Source organism: Nothoprocta perdicaria, unplaced genomic scaffold (genome assembly GCF_003342845.1).
Source record: "Nothoprocta perdicaria isolate Ctin4 unplaced genomic scaffold, notPer1 scaffold_6, whole genome shotgun sequence".
NCBI classification, from domain to species: Eukaryota; Metazoa; Chordata; class Aves; order Tinamiformes; family Tinamidae; genus Nothoprocta; species Nothoprocta perdicaria.
Window position 1 is genome coordinate 2,727,948 of NW_020455865.1, and position 22,049 is coordinate 2,749,996.

The window sequence follows — 22,049 nt, forward strand, 5'->3', positions numbered from 1 at the left end:
AAACACTGAAAAATTACTTCTAACACTGAAGAATACTTAAATATTTTGAAAGAGATGCATAAAACTATTCCTTCCTTTCAGATATTTAAATCAATAGCTCTCAGCATTTGCTTTATAGCTGTATTTGATTTTTTTCAAAAACATAACCAGAAGGCAAATTTCAAACTGATACCTGGCTTGGCTTCATGCAAAGTTTTTCTAGGCTTGTTCTCCAAAATTCTCAGGCACACTAGCTGCTCTGGGAGTTTAAATAATCCACATCCTCACAAATGCTGCTTTGGGGGAGAAGAAATAGGGCAAATAAGATGCTGGCCTGAATTAATGACCCTCACCTAGYCAGCCACTGCCGAGAATTTCATCAATACACAATAAACTCCACTAAAGCTAAAAAACTGCGATTCCCTCAAGGGAAGTTTGCAAGCAGGAAGAGAAAAGTGCACCAAATCAATTACTCCGCCTTAAAGATTTTCTCAGTTCCAATCCATATTTGTTCAGCAGATCTTAGTCCTGATAAGGTACTTAAATGCATTTCTTTCTTACTGTCAATGAAAGCAAATACTATTTTACTTTAAGCCAATTTCAGGGTTTTTTTTTTTTTTTTTTTTTTTTTTTTTTTTTTTTTTTTTAACCCATCCAAGCACAACACTCCATCTCCCATCCCTTTCCCATTTCCAGCCACGTTATAAACAAGCCACGAGCACATTGTGTATTCCCCAAAGGGGGAAAGGGCACATGGGGAGGGACTACAGGGAAAACACTTTGAAAGGTGATCACCATTAACGAGCACATCAGGCAGCACTGGAGTAACACCAAGGAACTGGTGCTCAGCCTAGACTGACCTCTGCCATCCCTGACCCTTGGTCATGAGGGGAGAAAGCCAAGTGATTAACCCACCCTTATACTCAGAGCAGCTCCCTTATAACTAACTACCAGGACCCAAATGCAGCCTGAGGACCCAGCACCAGCTCCCCACCTCCTGCRCTGTCCTACCTGCGACAGGAGAAATGCAAAGCAGCAGCAGCAGCAAAAGCCTCACTTCAGCTTAAGACAGTTATAAAGAAATGGCATTTTTTTTGCCCACTGTAGCAGAATTCCTCCAAATCTTGGCTCTGTCTGCACAAAACCCAGTTACCCTTACAGCATTTTGTCATCAGACACCAAGACACAGCAGAACTGATTTAACATCTTGGGTCACTGTTCAGGGCTTAGCTTCATTTTCTTCCCCCTTCCCTTACACATTTTCTGTAGAATTAAATGGCAGTTCTTACACTAGTCTTGGAAATACCTACTGCACTTAAGACTTCAAATGCTATTGCATGTTGACTATGCATGAAGGTGAACTCAACCCCAAAGATAACATCTACACTGAAGTATGCCTCTATAAAAAGCTAAAAAGAGATATCCTAGACACCCATCCAAAAGCTTTCCCAGGACTCAGCGCAACACTGGCCCAGACAAATATTTACACAATTATTCACATGGGCTTGTTTTAAATAAAGAGCCTTTTATTACTCCTTTGGCATCTACCATCTAATTAGAGGCCAATGACAGTTATAAAGCTCACTGCAAATTCTCCTGCAGCACTGACAGAAGCGAGAGCTATTTCAGTCATCAGCAGCACCAGAGCTGGGGCCACCCTCCCCGTTGGCTTGGAGGGAGCTGCTCAAAAAGGACCTTCTTCCTGCAGACACAAGAGGCTACAGAAGCAATGGCTTTTGCATCATTGTGTGCTGCCAAAAAAGAAGAACAAGTGGCCAGGAATAAAAGGTCCCCTGGCAAAAATGCCCACAGATACCAGGTGTTTTCTCAATTTTAATACCAATATTATGCTACAACATGGAACAAGTCACCTCTGCCACACTGAGCATCCTTGGGGGACTGGTCTTTTTCTGAAGGCATGCAGGCTACCCAAAATACATACTCTCTTCTGAAGTCCCATCATAATTAACCATGCTCTATTGGTGAGTGTAAGATCTGCTTACCATAGCAAACAAATGCATGCTGATATACTTGTGGCCCACTTATTAATAAAAACTGTTCAATTTAATAAAAGCAATGTTCTAAGTAGGGCAAGGTTTCAAGTATCCTGATGAAATCAGAAGATGAGGAAAAGGCATTCCTGGCACCACAGCACAAAACAACCGAGATTCATCAAGCCCCTTCTGTCCACGCTTGAAATCACACCAATGGAGATCACGCTGGGGGCCGCGCACCGTTTCTGCTGCTATTCACATTGCCCCTTTCCTCCTAAGCTTCGCTCTGTGCCTGCAAAGATCCCTGCTCCAGGACTCTCTCAACTTCACACAGGCCATTTTCATAACAGTTCGACTCAAACTTAGGCACTCAGCTCTCCCCAAACTCACAGACCTGAGCAAACAGTCAAGCACCTCAATTTTCATGCCTCTGGAAATGACCTTTGCCTGGTGATTTGCCTCTATCAGTCCAGCCTCCAAGCCCTGTCCCCACCCCAGCTGTGCTTTCCCAGGGCCTTTCCAACTTCCCCAAGTCTTCTAAGCAAGAAAGAAGGCAGGAAAACCATATTCTCATGAGGGCCTTGCACAGCAGGCAGGCAAGGACCATTAATAAGCAGCTTCTGGTCGTGACCCTCTCTGCAGCCCCAAGGTTTGATTTCTTCCCTCTCACTCCCCCACGCTGCCACATCATGCCRCAAGCTGATAGCCACCAATAGATGCCTCAAGTACATAATCACTTGCTGAATATCTTTTTCCTCCTCTTTTCTCACAGTTTTATTATGCTCCTGAGGCCTTTAGAGCTGAGATTCAAGTTACTGACAGCAAGGCAATCCATCAGAGGGCTATGGAGAAAGAACAGAAAGGAAGCTATCCGGGGCCATAAAGCTAAGTTGGAACAGCAAGAAAGGAAATCTCTTCCCTCCCTCTTGATCTTTCCACCCCCAAGATAGATGTGAAGAAAGSAAAGGCCTCAAAAAGTCAAGGGCTTTCTTTGGAAGCTGCTACCTTTGCAGGAAGGGAGGCAGCACAATGGCTTGCACAGCAAAATGCAAGTCAGCACAAGCCCTTCTTGGGATGCCAGTGGAAAACCTCTATTTGCACCCTCCAACTCAGGTCACCGAGCCCATGCAAAAATGCAATTAGTGCTCCTTCCTGCTCAAATACAAGMTAACAATTGGGGAATAACCTTCCCATGAACCCAAGCACCCAAAAACACACCTGCGAGCCAAACGCGTTCAATTAAACTATCCCAAAGCCCAGACACTGAAGTGGTTTGTTCGAAAGAGGAGAGCATGTGTTTATCGCTGAAGATGAGCAGGAGCCTTCACTAGAGAGGATCCACATGAACCACTGATTATCGTGGGTTGAAAAAGCCAAAGCCTGCAGCCAGTGCAATTTAGCCAAACACCAAGGTTAAAAGACCATGTTCAAGGAGTTAAGGCAAATAAAAGCTTTTATTCACATTAGTATACAAAGAATCCAGATCAAGTTTTGCAGCTGAAAAGATACTTTCTCTACTCATTTCTTCCCAATGAACAAAAAGCAGATCAAGATTGTTTTGCAATATTTAGCTAGCAGCTGACCGGGGCTGCGTAAAGGCTTTCGACGGGTAAGAAAAGGGCTTTGTATTTGAATAGCTGCATCTGCAGGACACTTTTCCTCAGGCTTTAAGCAAAAAGCATCTAGAAGAGGTAAATTCCAGCCTCCTGCATATTTTCAGTTGCCTGGAACTAGCTCATAGCATTACCCTTTAATCATAGCTGGAGGTTTAAAGGGCTCAATCACAGCTTTGATCCATCAGGCCTGTGATATTTGCAGGCTGCTATAATGATGCTATTCCTACCCTAACACATATTCTCCGAGTCCTTTCCCAAAATGATACTTCTGGCCTCTCAACTGCTAGCAGGCAAGCGCGATGACATTGAGGAAAGAGCTTGGCACGGGGACAAGGTGCTTAGCATTGAAGAGCGCGAGCAGCACCGCGGGCAAAGACAGCCGCTCCTGGCAGCAGCAGGATGCCGAGCCCTTCAAGCAACTGCCACCCTCTGCTCCCGACAGGCAGCTGGGCACATTTTCATACCCGGGGAGAAATAAATAAAGCACCAAACAGGGCAACATAAAGGGTGCCACGAGCCCGGGCTTGGCAAAGGGATGCAATGGGATTAACATATTTCTTTCACACCTCTGCAGGGCAACGTGGACCATCCCTTGCACGTTCAGCAWCAATTCCCATCACGTTTTCACTTTGGCTGCCTCTTAAATCATGGCCAATGGGCAGACAGCAGGCAGTAAAAAAAGCTGATGTCCCCATTAAAGGACGTTTCCTCCACCCAAGTTGGCAGCGAACTTTGTCTTCAAGCCATAATTCATATAGTGCATAAATCGAAACATAAATGTGGTCAAATTAGTGATAAAAGTAACAAAAAGATGCATAAGGACTCTGGATGTAGAAGATGATCTGAGCTATTTCAGAGGTGCCACCAAAAGGTCAGATATAATAGCAAATATAAAAAGGATGTCCTGGGGCTGATTAGGAACAAAGATCGGGGATAAAGAAAACTGAGGCATCAATAGCCCTACAAGGCAATTTTCATCTCAGCCTCAGTATTTCTTACGTGTTTGAGACTGAAAACAAAACAGATTAAGTAGGCAGCTACAGGCTTAATTTCACTGTAGAGCCATTCTGAAGTTCCTCAACTTCAAATGGTGCCAAATTTGGGAAGGAATTCAGAATTTTCGTCAGGGAACATATATTTCTACAACTATTGCAAGTTTCCAAGACAAAACTGCAGACAGTTTAGTGACACTTGATTTAAAGCCAGGTGAAGCCCAGAAGCTCTGGACACTTGGATATGCTGGCTGCTAAAAGCTGGGCTCTGTTTCGGCTTGATCTTTGCTAGCACTGAAGAACAAATTCTGCAGCAGATGACAAATGAGCTCTCTGAAGGGAAACAACTGAACTCCAGCTCTGTAAATAAAGTACCTTAGCAAAGCTAAGGTTTTACAGAGAAGCCTAACACAGCCATATGTTCCCCACAACTCTTGCAGGTCCTTATTCCCACTGAGGAGCAGAGCATTACACTGCTTGCAAACAATCCCAATATGTTCCGCGACAATTTACTTGGGAAGGTAAGGCAATAAGGCTGGCAGAATCTGTCCCTGAGAGATGAGTAATCAAAAAGCAAATTTGTGTAGGAGAACAGAGCCAAACAAGCATTCATTTGCATGATGTTGGGGAGCAGAGTCACAGCATCTAAGAAAACAGCCAGACAAGCAACCCTGAGCACCTACAGCAGAGTCACAGCCCCAGGCGTGGATATACAGCCAATTTCCTGGAATAAGCCTAGCAACCCTTGGAAACCCATCCCGGTGGTTTTCAAAAGATCAGTCCARGATAACTAAAGATACACAGGCCACTTCACCCATCTCAACTCCAATATATGCATAGCCCACAACTGCCAACCTTTCCAAAGGCTGCAAAATGCAGAAGATAAATACACAGATGAGTAAGAAATAGCTCTGAGATCAATACCCAGACATAYCAGGGAAATTTTATGGATTACTGTATAAGATCATATTTACCTTGACATTGTCCGCATTATTTTATTTCCTTCTTTTCCATAACCAGGACAGCAATACAAGTAACCCGGAGCAAGGTCACAGGAGCCATCAGCAACAGATGGAGACATCTCATCCACAGCGCTAAATATTCAAAAATACTGACTTGACCAACCAACTCTTCCCCTTAATTACCTGTTAGACATTAACTGTTAATTAAGCATGTGCTTTATAAGCCTTAAGCTGGAATTTTTTCCTGCTATCTACTCCTCAGACATACATAGCTTTGTTTTAAACACAAGGATCACCTGAGTAAAACCACGTTCACAATGCTGATATAGCACCAAGATGCTATGAAAGACCAACTGACTCCCAAAGGTGCCTTTGGAAGTGTTGCCAGTGCAAATCACATCCACAGTGTGTGGCAGCAGCCCAGGAAAACCACCCAAACTACCACTACCCCCTACTCGAGGGTTAAGACAGCAGGAGGAAAAGGTAGGAGCTTTGGCAAGAAAGGAAACCTGGTCTGCAGAAAGATGGTATAAATACTGTCTGATGGGACATGCAGCAGTAGGACAAGGAGCCAGGGACCATAAAGGCAGGCAGGTGCTTCAGGGATGCTGCTCCAGGCTCCACTTGCAGGGTGGTCGCTGCAAACCCAGCCAGAAAGGTTCCCACAGATAAAGCCAGATCCCTTTGATCACTAGGGAAGACAGGTTTTAATTAATGAGATATTGATGAGGTGGAAAAACAGCTTTATATAAGTGTATATATTTCTATACACATCTACAGTTGAGGATGCCACAGGGCAGATCCACGTGCTGTTGCATTAGCTTTCTGCTGAAACCCAAGCAGGGCGTGCAGCTTATTGCAGGGAAAGATCTCCCACACACGGAGAAGCCACAGCCTCGGCAGATGATGATCAGCACAGGAGAAAAAATTACCAGGTCCTCCTCTGTCTGGACACGTGCCTTGAAAAGCAGCCAGACAGGATAAATGAAGATGCCACCGAGTAGGACTATTTCAGATTCAATGACAACAGCGGCATTAAAATACCCGTGGAGGCAAGTGTTTGAGGGAGTCRTGCAAATAGCTGCCAGATTGAGACAAAAGCAGACGGAGGGTGATGGGAATCATAGCACCATCCCAGAAGGGTCTTGGAGAAGCAGGAAGCACTTGGGAAGTTTTTCAGAGTCTTGCAATTAAAGTTCCTCCCAACTCAATCCAAAGAGACGAAGTTGCATGAGCCAGCACGGCTGTGTCTACAGAGACAGAAAGCAAAAAGCTTTTCAAAGATACACTTGCCAGAGTAAAGAGAGAAGGGTCATGGGGGAAAAAAAATACAAGCATGACCAAATCTAATTAAAGGAGGAAAAATAAGTGAYAGCTACTGAAAGGCAGGGACTATTTTTGCACAGAGGGTGTGGCACATGTTTGCAGAGCCATAATGCACAGAAAGGCAGGGGAAGAGAGACCTTTGTAAGACAGAACATAGGAGCATTGGGTTGCTCAGAGCATTACTGTGCTTAATACAAAGGGGAGAGACAAGACAGGGCAGGAGGAGATGGACTGTTCATTTTTCCAGGTATGGGACGAGGGAGCCATTGCACAGAGTGCTGGRAGCAACGGGAAAAGCAATCACTAAGACCAAGAGCATCAGATGCAGGTCACAGGTCTGAAAACCACAAGGTTAAAAATGGATAAAACCCTAATTAGGCATAGTTAGAAACTCCCTGATAACAGCTATTTGGCTGCAGTGAATGGCAACCCCCGCAATCCACTTGCAGATCTTGCTGCAGGGAATCATCTGAAAGGAGGGTCTGAGATGCACACAGGATTATGGCAACAAATAATCAAGAAAAGCCTGTAGAAGAACAGGCTTTCTTCCTACAAGAAGTCAAAGGACAGCGTGAAAGCCAAACCCYGAAAACAACTGCACAGCATCGTTGCTAAGGATCTGCATGAAGCCTCTCAGCTCTGCTTCTCACCCAGCGTCTGCAATATCAAACAATTCCCTGGAGCTCGCTGCAATTCCCAAAACGCAAGCAGAAAGCAAACACAGCAGGGGAATGAGATGCAGAACATCAACCCAGAACCATGGTGGCAGTCACTAGGATGGCTGCTGGGCTTAATGGGGGCTCCAGACTCACCAAGCCTGGTTTCCAACCACACAGAAGGCAAAAGCCTTCCCCATTCAGTAAGCTGCTAGGCTGAAATCCAGCCCTTCTCTTCACCTAACTGGGGCACCCAAATCCAGTTTGGAAATTTTGCCTACATCCCATAGGTATTTCCAGAAGTTCGGTCTCAAAGGTTAGTGCAAATTGAGAAAGCCATCATCTTCCAGAAGAGAGGCAATACAAGTCTGGCAGTAATTAATCTCACCAAGTTTGACAAGTGAAATAAATGAAGGAATGAACACGCTTCCACCATCTGGAAAAGCGCGTGCTGACACTTCCCATCACTTGTGCATCCATTCATGTATGCACWTAAATAACGTTTGGTATTTTTACATATACACAGAGAGCAAAAGCAAGCAACACATCAAGTCTTCAATCCACCCAGACAGGTGCAGCAGGCCAGGACCATGGAGTATCGAGTAGCAAAACAGCCAAGTGAGGTAAAAAAATAATATTTAAAAAGCTATAGACAAGGCAAATGCCAAAGGGAGTTATCAGCATACTCTGAGAAACTGTATTATAAAGTGGGTGCTCTTGATATTCTCTCCATCACTAAAATAAGCTATATTACGATAGTTAAAATACCTTGCACTAGAATATACACTATATTGCTTAAAGGTCATCTGGATACATTTAATATGCCATTATTTATTATTCAAAGTGACAGACTTTTCCATAGCTACGGGAAAACAAATTTTATCCTTGCAAAAGCGCAAGGAGGTCATTTACAGTGTGGTCCCCTTCCCTTCAACTAAGTCCTTTATAAACACGCTAAGAGCTCTTTTCCAGAGAAAAGGGAAGGGAGGAGCCATTCATTTCAAGTCAGGCGTCCTAAAAAGCTGTACTGCAAGCTGCATGCGGGGCTCAAACCCAGCAAATTTGGGTCTCCTTTGCCCCTTGTCAAAGCCCTCCCAAATCTTCCTGTACATCACAGGCAAAGGCTTCAGGATAGCTGCATCCACAGAGAAATTTGCTTTAAATCCATTGCTATGTGTTGTTATTACAGGTCAAATTCACCATTATCCCCTTACATATCCACAAACCCAAAGCTCAACTGCAGCACTCACTGTCCATCCTCCTCTGCCCCACTGCCACTTGGCTTAACAGCCTCAACTCTGGTTCTTTCTGCAAGCATCAAACCCTACTCAGTGCAAAGGAAAAGGTCTCTGCTCCTCACAGGCTGCTCTCCCGAGCCCCAGGGGTTCATTCCTGCTGCAAAGGGCAYCAGCCTCCTTGCTCACGGACCCCAGGAACTGCTGCTTTCCCTTCCACAGCAGCCAAGGGGATCGTATCAGCTCCCTTCCTTCGCCCATTCCAAGAAACTCATATATAAAGGCATTTTCAAGTGAAATAAAGCTGCTTCGCTTGCCAGCATCACAGGGTGCTCTTGCAGCCACTGCATAGTGCCATTCCCACCAACGGTGCTGACCCTGGCAGCTTTCTAGCACCGCAAAAGATGACCAGGGTTCACCCAGAGCAGGCCCTTGGCCCCTCGAGCTCTCCCCCAATTATTTTGCACTGCACTTGGCTTCCCAGGAGGATTTTCCATGGGTCTGATTTTATCACCAAGTCCATGACCAGTGGCACTTTGCAGCACTGGGTCCTCAAAAGGCAGAGGAAGCTGGAGCTTTCAGAAGACCCAAAGAGGCAAGAAGCTTGCAAGCATGACCCAGGACTGCTCCTGCAGCCACAGAAGCCTGGTGGCCCTCCAAAGGAAGGAAAATTAAATATTCCATTTTCCCATGTCCAGCACTGAAGTGTGCAGGGAGACACAGTCTGTTCAGGCAGCCTAATCTTTTCCCGAGAAGTCATCAGCCAGATTTTCTGGCCCTTTGCATCCCAAATTAGCAATGTACAGCCAAGTGTTTCATCCCAAAGGAGGCTGAAGCAATTCCTGTTTCATACTGCTTAAGCAGAACTCTTTAAGGGCGAGAAAGAGCCCTTTAAAATAGGATGAAGAGACTTCAATAAATCACAGGGCAGACCCACCTCAGGAGGCTGGGCATTTTACGAGGGTGAGGATATTCTCCCCCCTCACCTCACATAGACCTTCAGTCCCACCATTAACTACAAGACTTCCTATGGAATCCCCTGGGGCTGCACATCTCACTGCTCAAAAATGACCCAGTTGACCCCAACTCACAGGCAGGGATATTGAGTTCTCACAAGTACTTTGGAGATGCAAAACATGTCTCATTATTAAGGTGTGCATGAAAATACCCCTGCYGACACCCACGTCAGCAAGGCCTTTGACTTCTAGCAAGAGCAGAAGATTGCAGAGCATCAAAGTTAAGTCAATTTATGTGTCTTTAAACAAGAAACAAGAGCAGCAATGGTAAGAAGGAGATATAGAGCAGCTCTGTGATTTAGGCCCCACTATGCARAGCCTATTTCACTGCCTAAATCCCCAAAGCTGACAGGTCAAGGCCCAAGCTCCCAAAAGCCCTCAGAGGGCTGCAGTCTGCTCCTCTTCCTATACCCAGTCCCGTAAGACAACAGCCTCCGGCACATAAGGACTTTGCTGCTTCCCGATATAGCTCTTTAATTACAGAGCACTGGGAAAATGGGTGTTTGCAGAGCAGACCCGGCCCTTTTGGCTCTTCTGCTTTGCAGGGAATGGGAAGCGAAGCTAAAACTCCCGAGGCCGCTCAGGGCGCCGGGCTCCGACAGCTCCTCCCCGTCCCAGCTCCGAGGTCGGGGGGAAAGCAGCCAGCAGTTGCAAACAGCTTGTTTTAATTTAAGCATTTGCAAGGCAGAGGGAGGCTTTTCTCCCCCGACGTACTCGACGTGATGATTCTCCTCTCCCCATCCCTGCAAGCCCTCGCGCGGGAACATTCCTAGCGCTTTTCCTATCCGAGCGCCGGCCCGTGGGTGCCAGAGTGCCCATGACAGGGAYCAAAGGCACTTCCTCCCCCCACCCTTCACGTCACTTTTTGGACCGCACAGACAACAGGGGGATTCTCAATGTGCCCTTTTACAAAAAAAGTAGAAAACCCGAAGGAAACGAGAGCAAAGTAAGACGAGGCTCATTCGGAACAGCATCCGAAAAGCTGCTGCTCCGGCTCCATCCATCCTTATCCCTCCAGCAACCAAGGTCTGTCCAAGGCAGACACCAGTCTGGGCTCTTCCATGGCAATGCCAATGGGCACATCCAGGCCAGGTCCCACCCACAGAGCATTCCCATCCCTCCGGGATGGCTCCAAACCATGAGCCTGTTGCTGCCCCACCAGGGTCTGCAAACCCAGCCGGGGGCTTGTCCAAGCACTGCAAACCCCAAACCTGCCCCTGAATCACTGGCAGGAGCCCTGGGCCCCATCACTTCATATCACGTGCAGTTTGTGCTGCATTTCCAGCCACCTTGGACAAAAGACTTCATGGCAAATTCTACTTTTTTTTTTTTTTTTTTTTTTTTTTGGAAAGTTATGCTGCATTAAATGGGTAAGAAAAATGGTAAAATTTTCTCTCCAAGTAGGGTTTTGATAGGAGAAATAAATCAAGGTCCTAAAACTTTGGTTTACATTAGAAGAATATTTTGCAACAGAAAAAACTCCACCAGCTACAAACTAGAAGGGTACACAATTATGTGTGCTCTCTCATAGGATTCACATTCCACCCCAGTGCCAGGGCTGGATAACAGGCAGGGGTCTCCACGTAGCATCCCACCGTCTCAGGTGCACCGAGCTGCAGGAGGCTGCACGTGTTTCCTCCAGTCAACCAATTCCTCCCAAACAAGGGCATTTCAGCCACTCTAAAAGGAAACCCACAGGCACACGAGTTGGCCACAATTTAAAGAAACAATTAAGAGCATTAATGACTTCTGAACTGGCTTTCTGGTGCCCTCATGGGCACCTTTACTGAAATTGCCCCAGCAGCATCAATTAAAAAATAAAAGTCTTAGCCAACTCCTCATGCCATCCTAGTTGGCATGAGCCCATCCACAGCTTATGGTCCCCCCTTCAACACATGCTACCTGCGAGCCACATTTCCATTTCCAGAGCTCTGCCAGTGTGGTTAACCAACTGCCCAGGGCTTGTAGAAGGAAGCTTTGGGGCAGGAAATTAAAAGAGCTTAATTTATAGCTGGCGTTTGCTAGGGCAGTGGTGGAAGCTGGGCCACGCGACGGAGCCATGTGTGCCTGCAGGCACCCTGCCCAGGGGCACATCACCACCTGCCTGTCACTSCAGCAAATCCTTGCACCCAAAGCATGTCCTGGGACGATGCCGAGACCTATTGCTTAAGGAAGGAGAGTTTTCGTGCCAGCATTTCAACAGGCAACACTACTTTTCCAGTATAGCATCTCCTACGAGCCTTGCTCACCCCAGAGCAGAGCACACAGCATCCCAGGGTTGGAGGAAGGCAGCCCCATTAGTATTAGATGCTTCCYCACCAACTTAAAAGAAGCCTTTTTTCCTGCTTTCCTGCCTATCAGAGAGCCTGTAAGGAAGTCAAGAGCTTACTAACCCTTCAAGCTAGCCAAGTTTGCTGTGCAAAGCAATAGCAGCAATGCAGCAAGGAGCCGGGACAGCAGCACCCTGCCTGGGTCAGCAATGCACAGTCTAACTCAGACCCCAGCAACAACCAGCACCAAATCCCGGCTCCTGACCCTTGGTAACTGGTAGGTGCTAGAACACTTCAGCAGGCCCCAGCTCACRTTTGCCCTCCCCATTCCCTTAAAGGAGGGTGACACCGAGCTGTCTGGCACCAGCTGAAGCACCTGGCTTGGAAGCTCCTTTTTTTAACTCCTCTCCCCCTCATTTCTCCTCCAAAGAATGACACTTGTATTCACAGTGACTCATCTCCTTGACCTTTCTATTCACTTTTAACAGTGCAAGCTGAAAATAAGGGCATACAAACAATGCACTCATTATGCTGCTGGTGAAACACAGTCCTCAGCCCAGATCTTTAACCTGGAACAGAAAACAGCACTCAGGCTCTATCTTCATATTCCAGCACAGGGCACATCTAGGACGAGCCCTAGCAAAGCCACCCAAATTCATTGCTTCCCACTTCATATCCRAGGGGCGCAGTCCTGCCAAATTCCCTGCGTAAAGACTCCCCCTCGGATCCTGGGAAACTCCAGGAATCCAGCTGCAGGGAATTCTTACTCAAATATTGTCTTGGAAACAACAAAAAGGGGTGGAGGGCGAGTGGGAGGAACAGAAAAGGAAAAGAAACCAGGCTCTCCATGATAATACACGAGCACTCCAGCTAAAGCTCAGCTCTTTCTGTACGTCCACACTAAACCAAATCGAAACCCCAGCTGACATGTGAATGAAACTAAATTTAGCCACTGAACAGTCCCTGCAAGCAGAGACTCCAACAGACCCCCAGGGACCTCGGCCCCAAGGTCTCCCCATTAACTTCTTGCAGCGTTTCCAGCAGAGCTGCAGCCTCTTCCCCATCCTTTGCAAATTCTAGCAGTCAAGTGGAGGAAAGAAAAAGCTTTAAACAGCTTGCTTAAAAGCTGAGCCAGGAAAAAAAAAAAGTCACTTTATTTACTCTGAAAGAATTAACATCTCCCTGGCTGCAGATGCACAGCTTGATCCAGGCAGGGATGGCATTCAGGGTCATCCCAAGCCAACAGCAAGGGTTAGATGCATTTAACTTGGCAGATAGTTCAAACTTGCAGCAAGCGGCAGCATCCTCTGGGGACAACGGAGGAGCCACACAAACGCACCCAGCGGCCATGGGAAAACAGGGGCAAAACACAGACTGTTCAGGCCAAGAGAGAGATCTCAGTGAGCACAGCTGGACTGAGGCTTGGCCTTCAGGYCTCTTMYACCAYAGAACTTGCTGCAACAGGGCTGAAYACTGCTAGCAACACAGCCCCAGGCTTCGGGGCATCTCAGGCATTCCAGGGCCCTAGGGATGAATGCACTTTAGCCCCCAAAAAGCCTGTGTAAGGCAAAGTGTTCAAATATAAAACGCACTTCTGCATCCTGGTGAAAGAGCCGGATGTCATCGGCACAAAGTCAGGTGAAAGTCGTGCTGAGAGCATCTCACTTGGCTTGAAACAGCCTTGGGCAACAGCAGAGTGGTCCGTGTGACGCTCCATGCCCCGAACTGCAACACAAGTTGTCCAAAATCCAAATAACCTTTTGGGATTGCAATGTTTAAGACAGCAGCAGGGTTAAGAAAGAACACACCATCCCACGGAAAGAAAAAAGCATTTTTAAAGGACAGATTGCTTAAAACACAAGCACTAACAGCCCGAGGCATAGGGTTGAGAAGAGGCTCTTAAAATACTGCCTTGCTTCCAAACAAATGCACCTTGTGAGCAATCAGCATTCAGTACTACACGTGTTGCAGCCGTGCCTCAAGGGCAAGCACAGCATCAGCACAGCACCAGAGGAACAAGTCCAAGGTGCAGCTCCTTCCAGGCAGTCAATTCCCAAACTATCCTCTTTTTTTTTTTTTTTTTCCCCCCCTCCATTCCAGCTCATTACACAATCTAGAAAGAAAACTCCAGCATGGTAAATGTTTATACCATTTTGCTAGTTTTTTGGGGKTTTTTTTATGGTGCCTTTCAACATTGTGAAAGCTTCCAGATGATGCTAAGAGAAGCCTTTTGGCTTCTGGAGAAGAAGCAGCCCAGACTCTGCACAGCCAACCTCAAAAATGCCTTTTGTGTAGCTCCTTCATTTATTTTAGTTCTGAAGATGTTCCAGACACATCCAGAGAAACCACGGCATCACTTGGATGTTTCACTCCGAGCTCGGCTCCATTTCAAGGGCTCTGAAATTCAGACAGTAACCCAGTGGCTAAATGTACCATAGCTGCCAATCTAAGCGCTTTTTTCCATTTAACGCTGTATTTTAACAAAATTTTTCCGTTCTTCCATGCCTTTCTTCTGCCTTTTTTGGTTCTGGTCACTCCACATTTTTTTATTCCGTTTCACACAAAGGTTTCTATTTACAGGGTGTGTTTTTTTCTTTCTTTTTTTAAAGGAAAAAAAGCTGCCAGCTTGCGTACTCAGCATATATCGCATGTGCTCCACTCTAGTTAGCAAGAATAAAAGCTTTGATATGCAGCAAAGCGGGGCTGCAACTGGAGAACAGGGGCTCAAGAGCCCCTCTTGAGCAAGCCAAGGGGGCCAACAAGAGGGCTAGCACTGCACCTACCACATACTGATGGCAAAAACAGATATTTGAGGAAATTAAGCAGGCCTTAAAGCCTGAAAATTGCCTCTCCTTACCTTGAAGAGATACCTGGCATGGGCTACCAAAGCTGCTAGCGAGGAGCATTCCCATGGGCTTTGCTGATGCTCGGCCATAGGGGACACAGGCAGGCTCTGAGCAACGCAACCYGCCTCTGGAAGAAGCCCCTGGACCTACCGACAGCCCAGCAAGAGCAGAAGGTTGCAGCTCCACAAAACACAGGTATTCCAGCCTGGTCCTGCACACCCCACATCCAGAAAGAATTTCTGCCTCTGGACTTTTACCAAAATTGGCACCACTCTCATCATTCCAAGTCTACTGCATCCCAGAAATAGGATCCATCTGCCTATAATCATCCTACAGACAGCATGCCACTGATATAGGGTGTAAGCAGGCCAAAAGAAGACTCTAATATCCTTTTTCAACATCCAACATCATTTGAGGTATAGAGAACTTTCAAAAACCTCTTARAACTGCAGGCATGACTCCTGCCATGGCTCATGGTCCCCTAGACCYACTGGAGCAGCTGTCAAGCACGTGGCAGGGAAGAAATTCACCTTATAACCTCATCCAACATTCCCAAGCAGCCTCCTCACTTGCAGTTGTTTTATCTCCAATTCTCAAAGGCTAAACTGGGGTTTTAGGAGCTTAGCAAGAGGCCCTGCGTGCTTACGCACATAGGACAAGTGTAATCAATAAAGCTCCATTTGCATCCTTCAGTACCAGGTACTACTGCTTAGATCAAACCAGGCTTGCAATAAACCCGGGACAGAGGGCTGCACTCCACACTACAAAGCAGCTAAAAGACAGCAAAGACGTGCACATATCAAGCAGGGAAACCAGCAGAGAGATTAAACAATTCTTCTCTTAAAACAGCAACTGCGGTTTACCAAAGGGAGACATTCAAAAGTTAGTCATGTTTTCAGCAAAACCCAAGTGATGTTTTTCTGTCTCTAATAGCTCTTTTTATAGCAAGATAGCTGCTTTGGGAAGATTCCTACCAAATAAGTAAGCTATCGCATACATGAATGGGCAAGCACAATTCAGGAAAGTGCCAAATTCACACGTACAACACAGCAGGGATTCCCCCATCTCTGGGATTGTTGAGCTTCAAAATTAATTCACACCAAGGCAAAGCACAAGCTCCAAATGCAATTGTTCTATCCAGATGATCCCAGACCTTGGGGGCTATGCCCCACGTTGGAGAGATAAGTGCCCGTCTGCATATCAAGCAATGCAAGGAACAACCAGCAGGCCAATACATCTAGAGGCTCCTAATTCAGCTGTTGGGAAGGTCTTTAAGCCCAAGCATCACCTGCAACATGCACAGCACCTGAGCACCATCGAGGAGTCCCAGCACAGTCCCTCTCTACCTGCAGCCCAGGGCTCAGCTCTCCTCTCCCCATCCATATGTTCACCATATATATCCACAAACAAGCATGCAAACATAAATAGCAAACCCATGCATGACCTGCCCCAGGGTCCCTCACCTCTGTTATTGAGCTGGCTGGGATCACGCAGCAGCCTGCGCTGCAGCACATCCCCAGCATCGTGTCCAAGCACTTTGCTGGCAGTCATGACCCACATCGAATGCTCTCCTACCAGTCAAGCAGCACAATATCACAGCTTCTCACAGAGGGAAAGATCTTTAATTCCAATGGGAAAGCAAGAGCACAGTGTCCTTAAAGGACTTTGCTCTATTCTACTCTACTGACACATTCACCACCGCACAAGGGAAAGCTGCAGCCAAGAGCAGAGGAGTTATCTAGAACAAGGGATCTTGATAAGCACACATTTTCTATTGTGGACAGAATTCAGTCTTAAAAACAGACTCAGTGCCTTTATAGACACCTGCTTGTTCCTTATCTTCTATAACCAGAACCAATTTCCACTGAAGCCAGCGGGCAACCTTCCATCAATATGAAAGAAACCTRGATCAGGCCCTATGAATACACATATTCCATCCTCTAACATTCAACTGCTGCTCCAAGAAATATATTCAGCATCCAAACGGATCAAAACAAGGGAGCCTAGGGAGAGGAATGGGGCATGAAACAAGTGGAAGAATAAGGGCATAAGAAAAAAAAGAAAGGTAGAAAAAAAAAAGTAATTGTTAAAGAACAGACAGCAAATTTGCTCTCCCTCTGTAGGAGARGCTCTGAAAAGCAATTTCCTTGTTCTCCCACATATTCATTTGTGAAGTTGAGGCACAAAACCCAGATTACCTGGGGCACCTCTACAAAGGCCCCTTCGCACAAATGCCTCTGCATTGGTGACATCTGCCACGGCAGCACATCTGCCTCCGCACATCTGCTGCCACGCGGGGCCTCCTTTCAAGCGCTAATTCAAAGCGGCTGTGAGAAAGCATGCTCTTCAGAACCACAAACCGAAGCCAGGCTCCAGGACAGACGGCGGAGCTTTGAGGCAGGTATTCTGCACCAAAGCAGAGGGGACAGCAGGGATGAGGACAGAGCTGCTGGAGGAAACCAGCCAGGCACACGCTGCCAAGTGACATTGGGTCATTAGGGGTCCGGGCCTCRGGTTCTGGGACAGCAGCTGAGGATTTCATCCCAACAGACCAGATAAAGAGGGGATTAACCAACCCAGCCGTAAGCTGGGCTCTGYGCAAGGCCTGGTTTGCCCATGCCCACATCCCCTTCCCACATCAGCAGCTCCATATCTGGATCCCTGCCCGCAGCACAGGGGAAGGAGAGCCCTAAAACAGGAGCCAGAATCACCCAATGGGTTCAGCCACCAGCAGATGCTAGAGCATCCCCAGCAGCACTAGGCAACTTCAAGTAGTCATGAAGCAAAGACTGAGAAGGTCCACTCAACAACGAAACAGAACAGAACTAAAGGAAAGTCCATCTCCTTGAACCACAAAATGCAATGGCAGGGACAATACCCACTTAAACCTAGGGTGCACATCCTTTTTATAGCCCTTTCCTGACTGTTCCAGGGCAGCCTCCATGCCTGCAAGCCCTTGCATTAAGGCCAATACAACTGTTCACTGTATTAACTTTCGTTTAAAACCAAAGGTATCTGGAAAGACCCGATATTGGCTGTCTAAAATAGTGATAGCCACCAAGAGGTGGTAGAAAGGGGAAAAAAAAAAAAAAAAAAAAAAAAAAAAAAGAGAGAGAGAGAAGAACAGAAAAAAAAAAAAAAAAAAAAAAAAAAAGAGAGAGAGAGAAGAACAGAAGAACAGGAGAGATCTCCATAGCCAGAATTCAATATCAACAGGCAGAAGGTCCACACTGTTCTGCTGCTTTACACAAAAATAGTGGCTATTCAACAGGCTTGGCCTAAGAACTGCCACCTGAAGACCCTGGATGTAATAGTCCATTCCCCAAAACTAGGCAGTGCAGGAACACTCTGGACTGGAGAAAAACCCCTGTGCACATTGCCCAAGAGCTGGCTGAGCTCAAGGTCCAGAAACAGCAACTCCTGCATCCAGCAATCCTGCACAACTGCAGGGAAGGGAGCAGCCTTCAACRAGCTGCCTCTGCAAGGGAATGGTTTGGGAAGATGCATCATCGTGCCCCTGGTTTACACAGAACAGGAATGCATAAGTTGAATGCCTCGAGTCCATCCTCTGGATGAGGCATGAATAACAGCTGCCTTTAAGGCAGAGTCCGCTTCCAAGCAGGACACAGACAGCATCCAGGTCTCGCTCTGGAGAGCAGCTCCATCACCAATTCCAAACTTATAAAGCCATATTTCTTCTTGTAAAACAATATCAACATTTTCAACTGGCAAAATATTAAACAAAACTGTTCTAACTGGCTGAATACTAAGATTGTTTTTAAGCTCATTCTAAATGACTGGGGAACAGCCAAGGAGAGAAGCAACAGATGGCAACAAGATACTTCAAGGCTTCCAGGATTTTGATTTCTTTTAAAGGACATGCCATGTATTGTTATTACACTTTTCTTTGTGACTAAAGGAAACTGCTACTTCCAAAATCTTTTACCCAGAAACCAATTCAGTTTTACAGGGCTTTGTTAAAAAAAAAAAAAAAAAAGCACTCAGGAATTGGTAAATTAGATTATAATGGGACATCTGTTAAAAGTGGGAAGAGTAGAGGTTAGCAGGACAGTGCTCAGCAKTTCGGTTCATGTCTCTCCTGATATCTCGACTTCTCTGACATTCTGGAAACCCTTGTGTTTTTTCCTTCCCCTCTTTTTACAGCAACTTAACTGATGTATTTCTGCAAAGAATTCAGGGTTTCACCTCACTCCATACAAATAACACTGGATAAAATGAAATTGAAACAGGAAAATCTTCACTAATAAAAAACTAAGAGCCTGGAAGGATTAAAGAGAGCTAGAGAAGGTATCAGTCAATGCCATCAGCTGTCCAAATCTGACTCCTCCCTCAGCTCAATTATTTGCTGGCCTATCAGGAGGCTCATTAGGGAAACTCGAACCTTGTGCTGCAGGAGTCGCTGCTCAGAGCTGGCCCTGGAGAAGTTCCCCAGCTCCCACCACATCCCATGTTCCCATGGATAGACTGCCACGGATCCAAAAGGCACCAAAGGCTGCCCGTAAGTTTAGAAAAACCTGGGTCTTACGCTAAAGCTGCTTGGAGAATATACCCTGAGAGGCAGCGTGCTTAGGGATGCTCTGAAACCACCAAAATATTATTAGCGTAACCACAGAGGGTGAAAAACGAACAKCTCTATTCTTGGAAACCCTGGACATCACAAATATAACTTGCAGCTAATACAAAGTAACCGTGACCTGATGCTACTGGCTGCATATAAAGGGAAATTAAGTTAATACTGCTGCAATACTGTACTAGTAGTGGAAGCTGCTCTCAATAATAATCCAACACTTGTGCGAYGCAACACAATGTCTGTAACTGCCGTTAGTTTTTTCCTGGCAACAATAGCCTAGGCGCGTTTTATTCACTGGAGAACTCATTTTCCATGCTGCTCAGAACTTGCAAGAGAACTCTTGATGAAAGCATTCCTCATTACTGCCTTTCAYATTCTGGCTTAAAATCATTTTAAGAGCCTAGAAGTGACAATAAGTGACATCCGCACGGCTGTATAACAAATCCCACACGCATTTGTCCCAGTAACACACAAGCAACCCTGAAAGCTGAGCTTCCACGACACAAAAACATCCAAAACTTGCACAAGCTTGAGCATGAAAACTGAATCTCAGGCAGATCAGCTATTTCGGGCACTTTCAGCTCAGTCAGCCAAGTATCCTGCAAAACTCAATCCACTTTACTATTGCATTTTGCAATATCAGCCCTGGCAACACATCATTTATTCTCTTGTAACACTGTTCGGGAAGATCTCAGAGCACCGATGCCTCCAAGTGCCTCCTACCATCTCAGTAAAGACCCTGAAAGCAAAACTTCTGCAGCAGATTCACCAATATCCAGCTGTTCTGCCCCAGTCTTTCACAATCCACCACAGGGAGCACAGATATTTGGGAAGCAAAGCTCCCCAGAACGCACAGGGCACCCAAAGCATCCGGCTGGCAAAATAAAGTGCTCAGTCCCGCTTCTGCACGGTTTTTATAATGACATTTCAAGGAGTTTTTCCCTTTTTTGTTGTGCCCGTTTTGCATATTGAACTTTTGCATCTGTTATTCCACAGTGCTGCTCCTTGCCACTCTCAGCAGCAGTAATTCGAGGGGGAAAACTCTACAAAATGGGTTAGAGGAGCGCAGAGAGGTTCGCCCGGGCGCGCGGAGCCCGCACAGCTTTTGTGCTCCAGCTCGGGGCTTTGAAGCAGGGAGCAGATTCCTTCCCGACAAAAGTTTCCTCTCCTCAAGGAGGAGGAGGAGGAGGAACAACTCGGCAAGAAGAGTTTTCCAGCTAAACGCATACATATGTACACATATATACGTGCATATATACGCGTGTATAAGAACCACCACAAGCTCTAGCTGCACATATTGCCCCCGCTCCAGAAAAAAAACGAGCAACAGGCAGAAACATTTAAGGGGGAAAAAGTCTTAAGTTTCTCCCCTTTYCCGGGCCCCCTGACAAATGGCATCCAGAGACTCGGGCAGCTCCAGCTTTTCCTTCCCTCCTTCCCCGCGGCCGGAGGGTGCGGGGCGGGCAGCGGCCGGGCCGGTCCCCGCGCGCGCCCCGCTCCGCGCCCGCGTTACCTGCAGCGCGCAGGGCCGCGGCGCCCAGCACGAGCAGCGCGGGCCAGCTCCGTATCCAGCTTCGCCTTTTCCACCGCGTGTGCGTATCCATGCTCCGGGGAAAGAGGGGCACCAGCTCGGGACAACTCGGCAAGCGCCGAGGGAAAAATCAAAATTTAAAAAATTAAAAATCTGAGAAAAAGGAGGGAAAAAAGAAGAAAAGCGAATAAAAGCCGCTCAGACCCCCCCGCCTCCCCCCCCGGGAGCAGCCGCTTTATAAAGTCATGGGGCTGCCGGGGGGCTCCGCGCTCGGCCCTTCCCCTGCTTGCTGCGGGAGCAAAAAACTTTCTTCCTCTCCCGCTCCCTCTCTCTCTCTCTCTCGCCCCCTCGCTCCTTTTTTCTCTTAAAGCCAAGGCGAGAGTTTGTCAATCTCGGAGCCGCGCAGCAAATCAGGGCCGGGCGGCGCGGCCCCCTAAGCGGCCCGGCCCCCCCGGCGCCGCCCGGCCCCGGCCCGGCCCCCCCGGCAAGTTTGAACGGCCGCTCCTTGTCCCCAAGCCCCCGCTGTCCCCTTGAACTGCTCCTTGTCCCCAGGTCCCTGCTCCGCCCCGCATCAGTAGCCCCCCAGGGGCTACTTTGCCCCCTTTCCCTCGGGGTGCAGGGATGAGGCTCAAAGTCGCTTTTGGAAAGGGAGGCAGCAAAAGGAGGCTGCCAAGGCGAAGGGTAAGAGTGCAGGCGGGGAAGCGTGGCAAGGCAAGGCGTTACCCCTGCCAGGCTGGCTCCGGAGTGGCAGTGGCCAAACGTGTCCCTGGCTGGTGGCCAAGGGGGACATCAGCGCCCAGAGCTGCTGCCTCTGGGCTGTGCAGTTTGCGCCGTGTCTAGCCGCGCTGCTCCTGCAATCCTTCTGCTAAGCCACCCAGTGCTGCTCAGCTTCACTCTGGTGACAGCCAACACAGCACAAACTGGTAGCAAGCATCAGCTCCGGCCAATTTTACCAACCCTGGGTCCGTATAGCGTTTCATATTGCAGCAATCCTAGCATACAGCACCAAGACAACTACAACAGCCACCTCAGCTT

General features: G+C 47.2%; 1 protein-coding gene across 2 annotated transcripts in view; it reads right to left on the reverse strand.

Annotated features, from left to right (window-relative positions):
- Window positions 1-21,185, reverse strand: part of COL5A1 (collagen type V alpha 1 chain) — a 128,563-nt gene extending 107,378 nt beyond the window's left edge. For both annotated transcript variants that reach the window (XM_026049182.1, XM_026049183.1), the window contains exon 1: window positions 20,997-21,185. In XM_026049182.1, coding sequence (XP_025904967.1) covers window positions 20,997-21,087 — 91 coding nt within the window. In that variant the 5' untranslated portion in view covers window positions 21,088-21,185. The remainder of the gene's footprint in view (window positions 1-20,996) is intronic.
- Window positions 21,186-22,049: the final 864 nt, after the last annotated feature.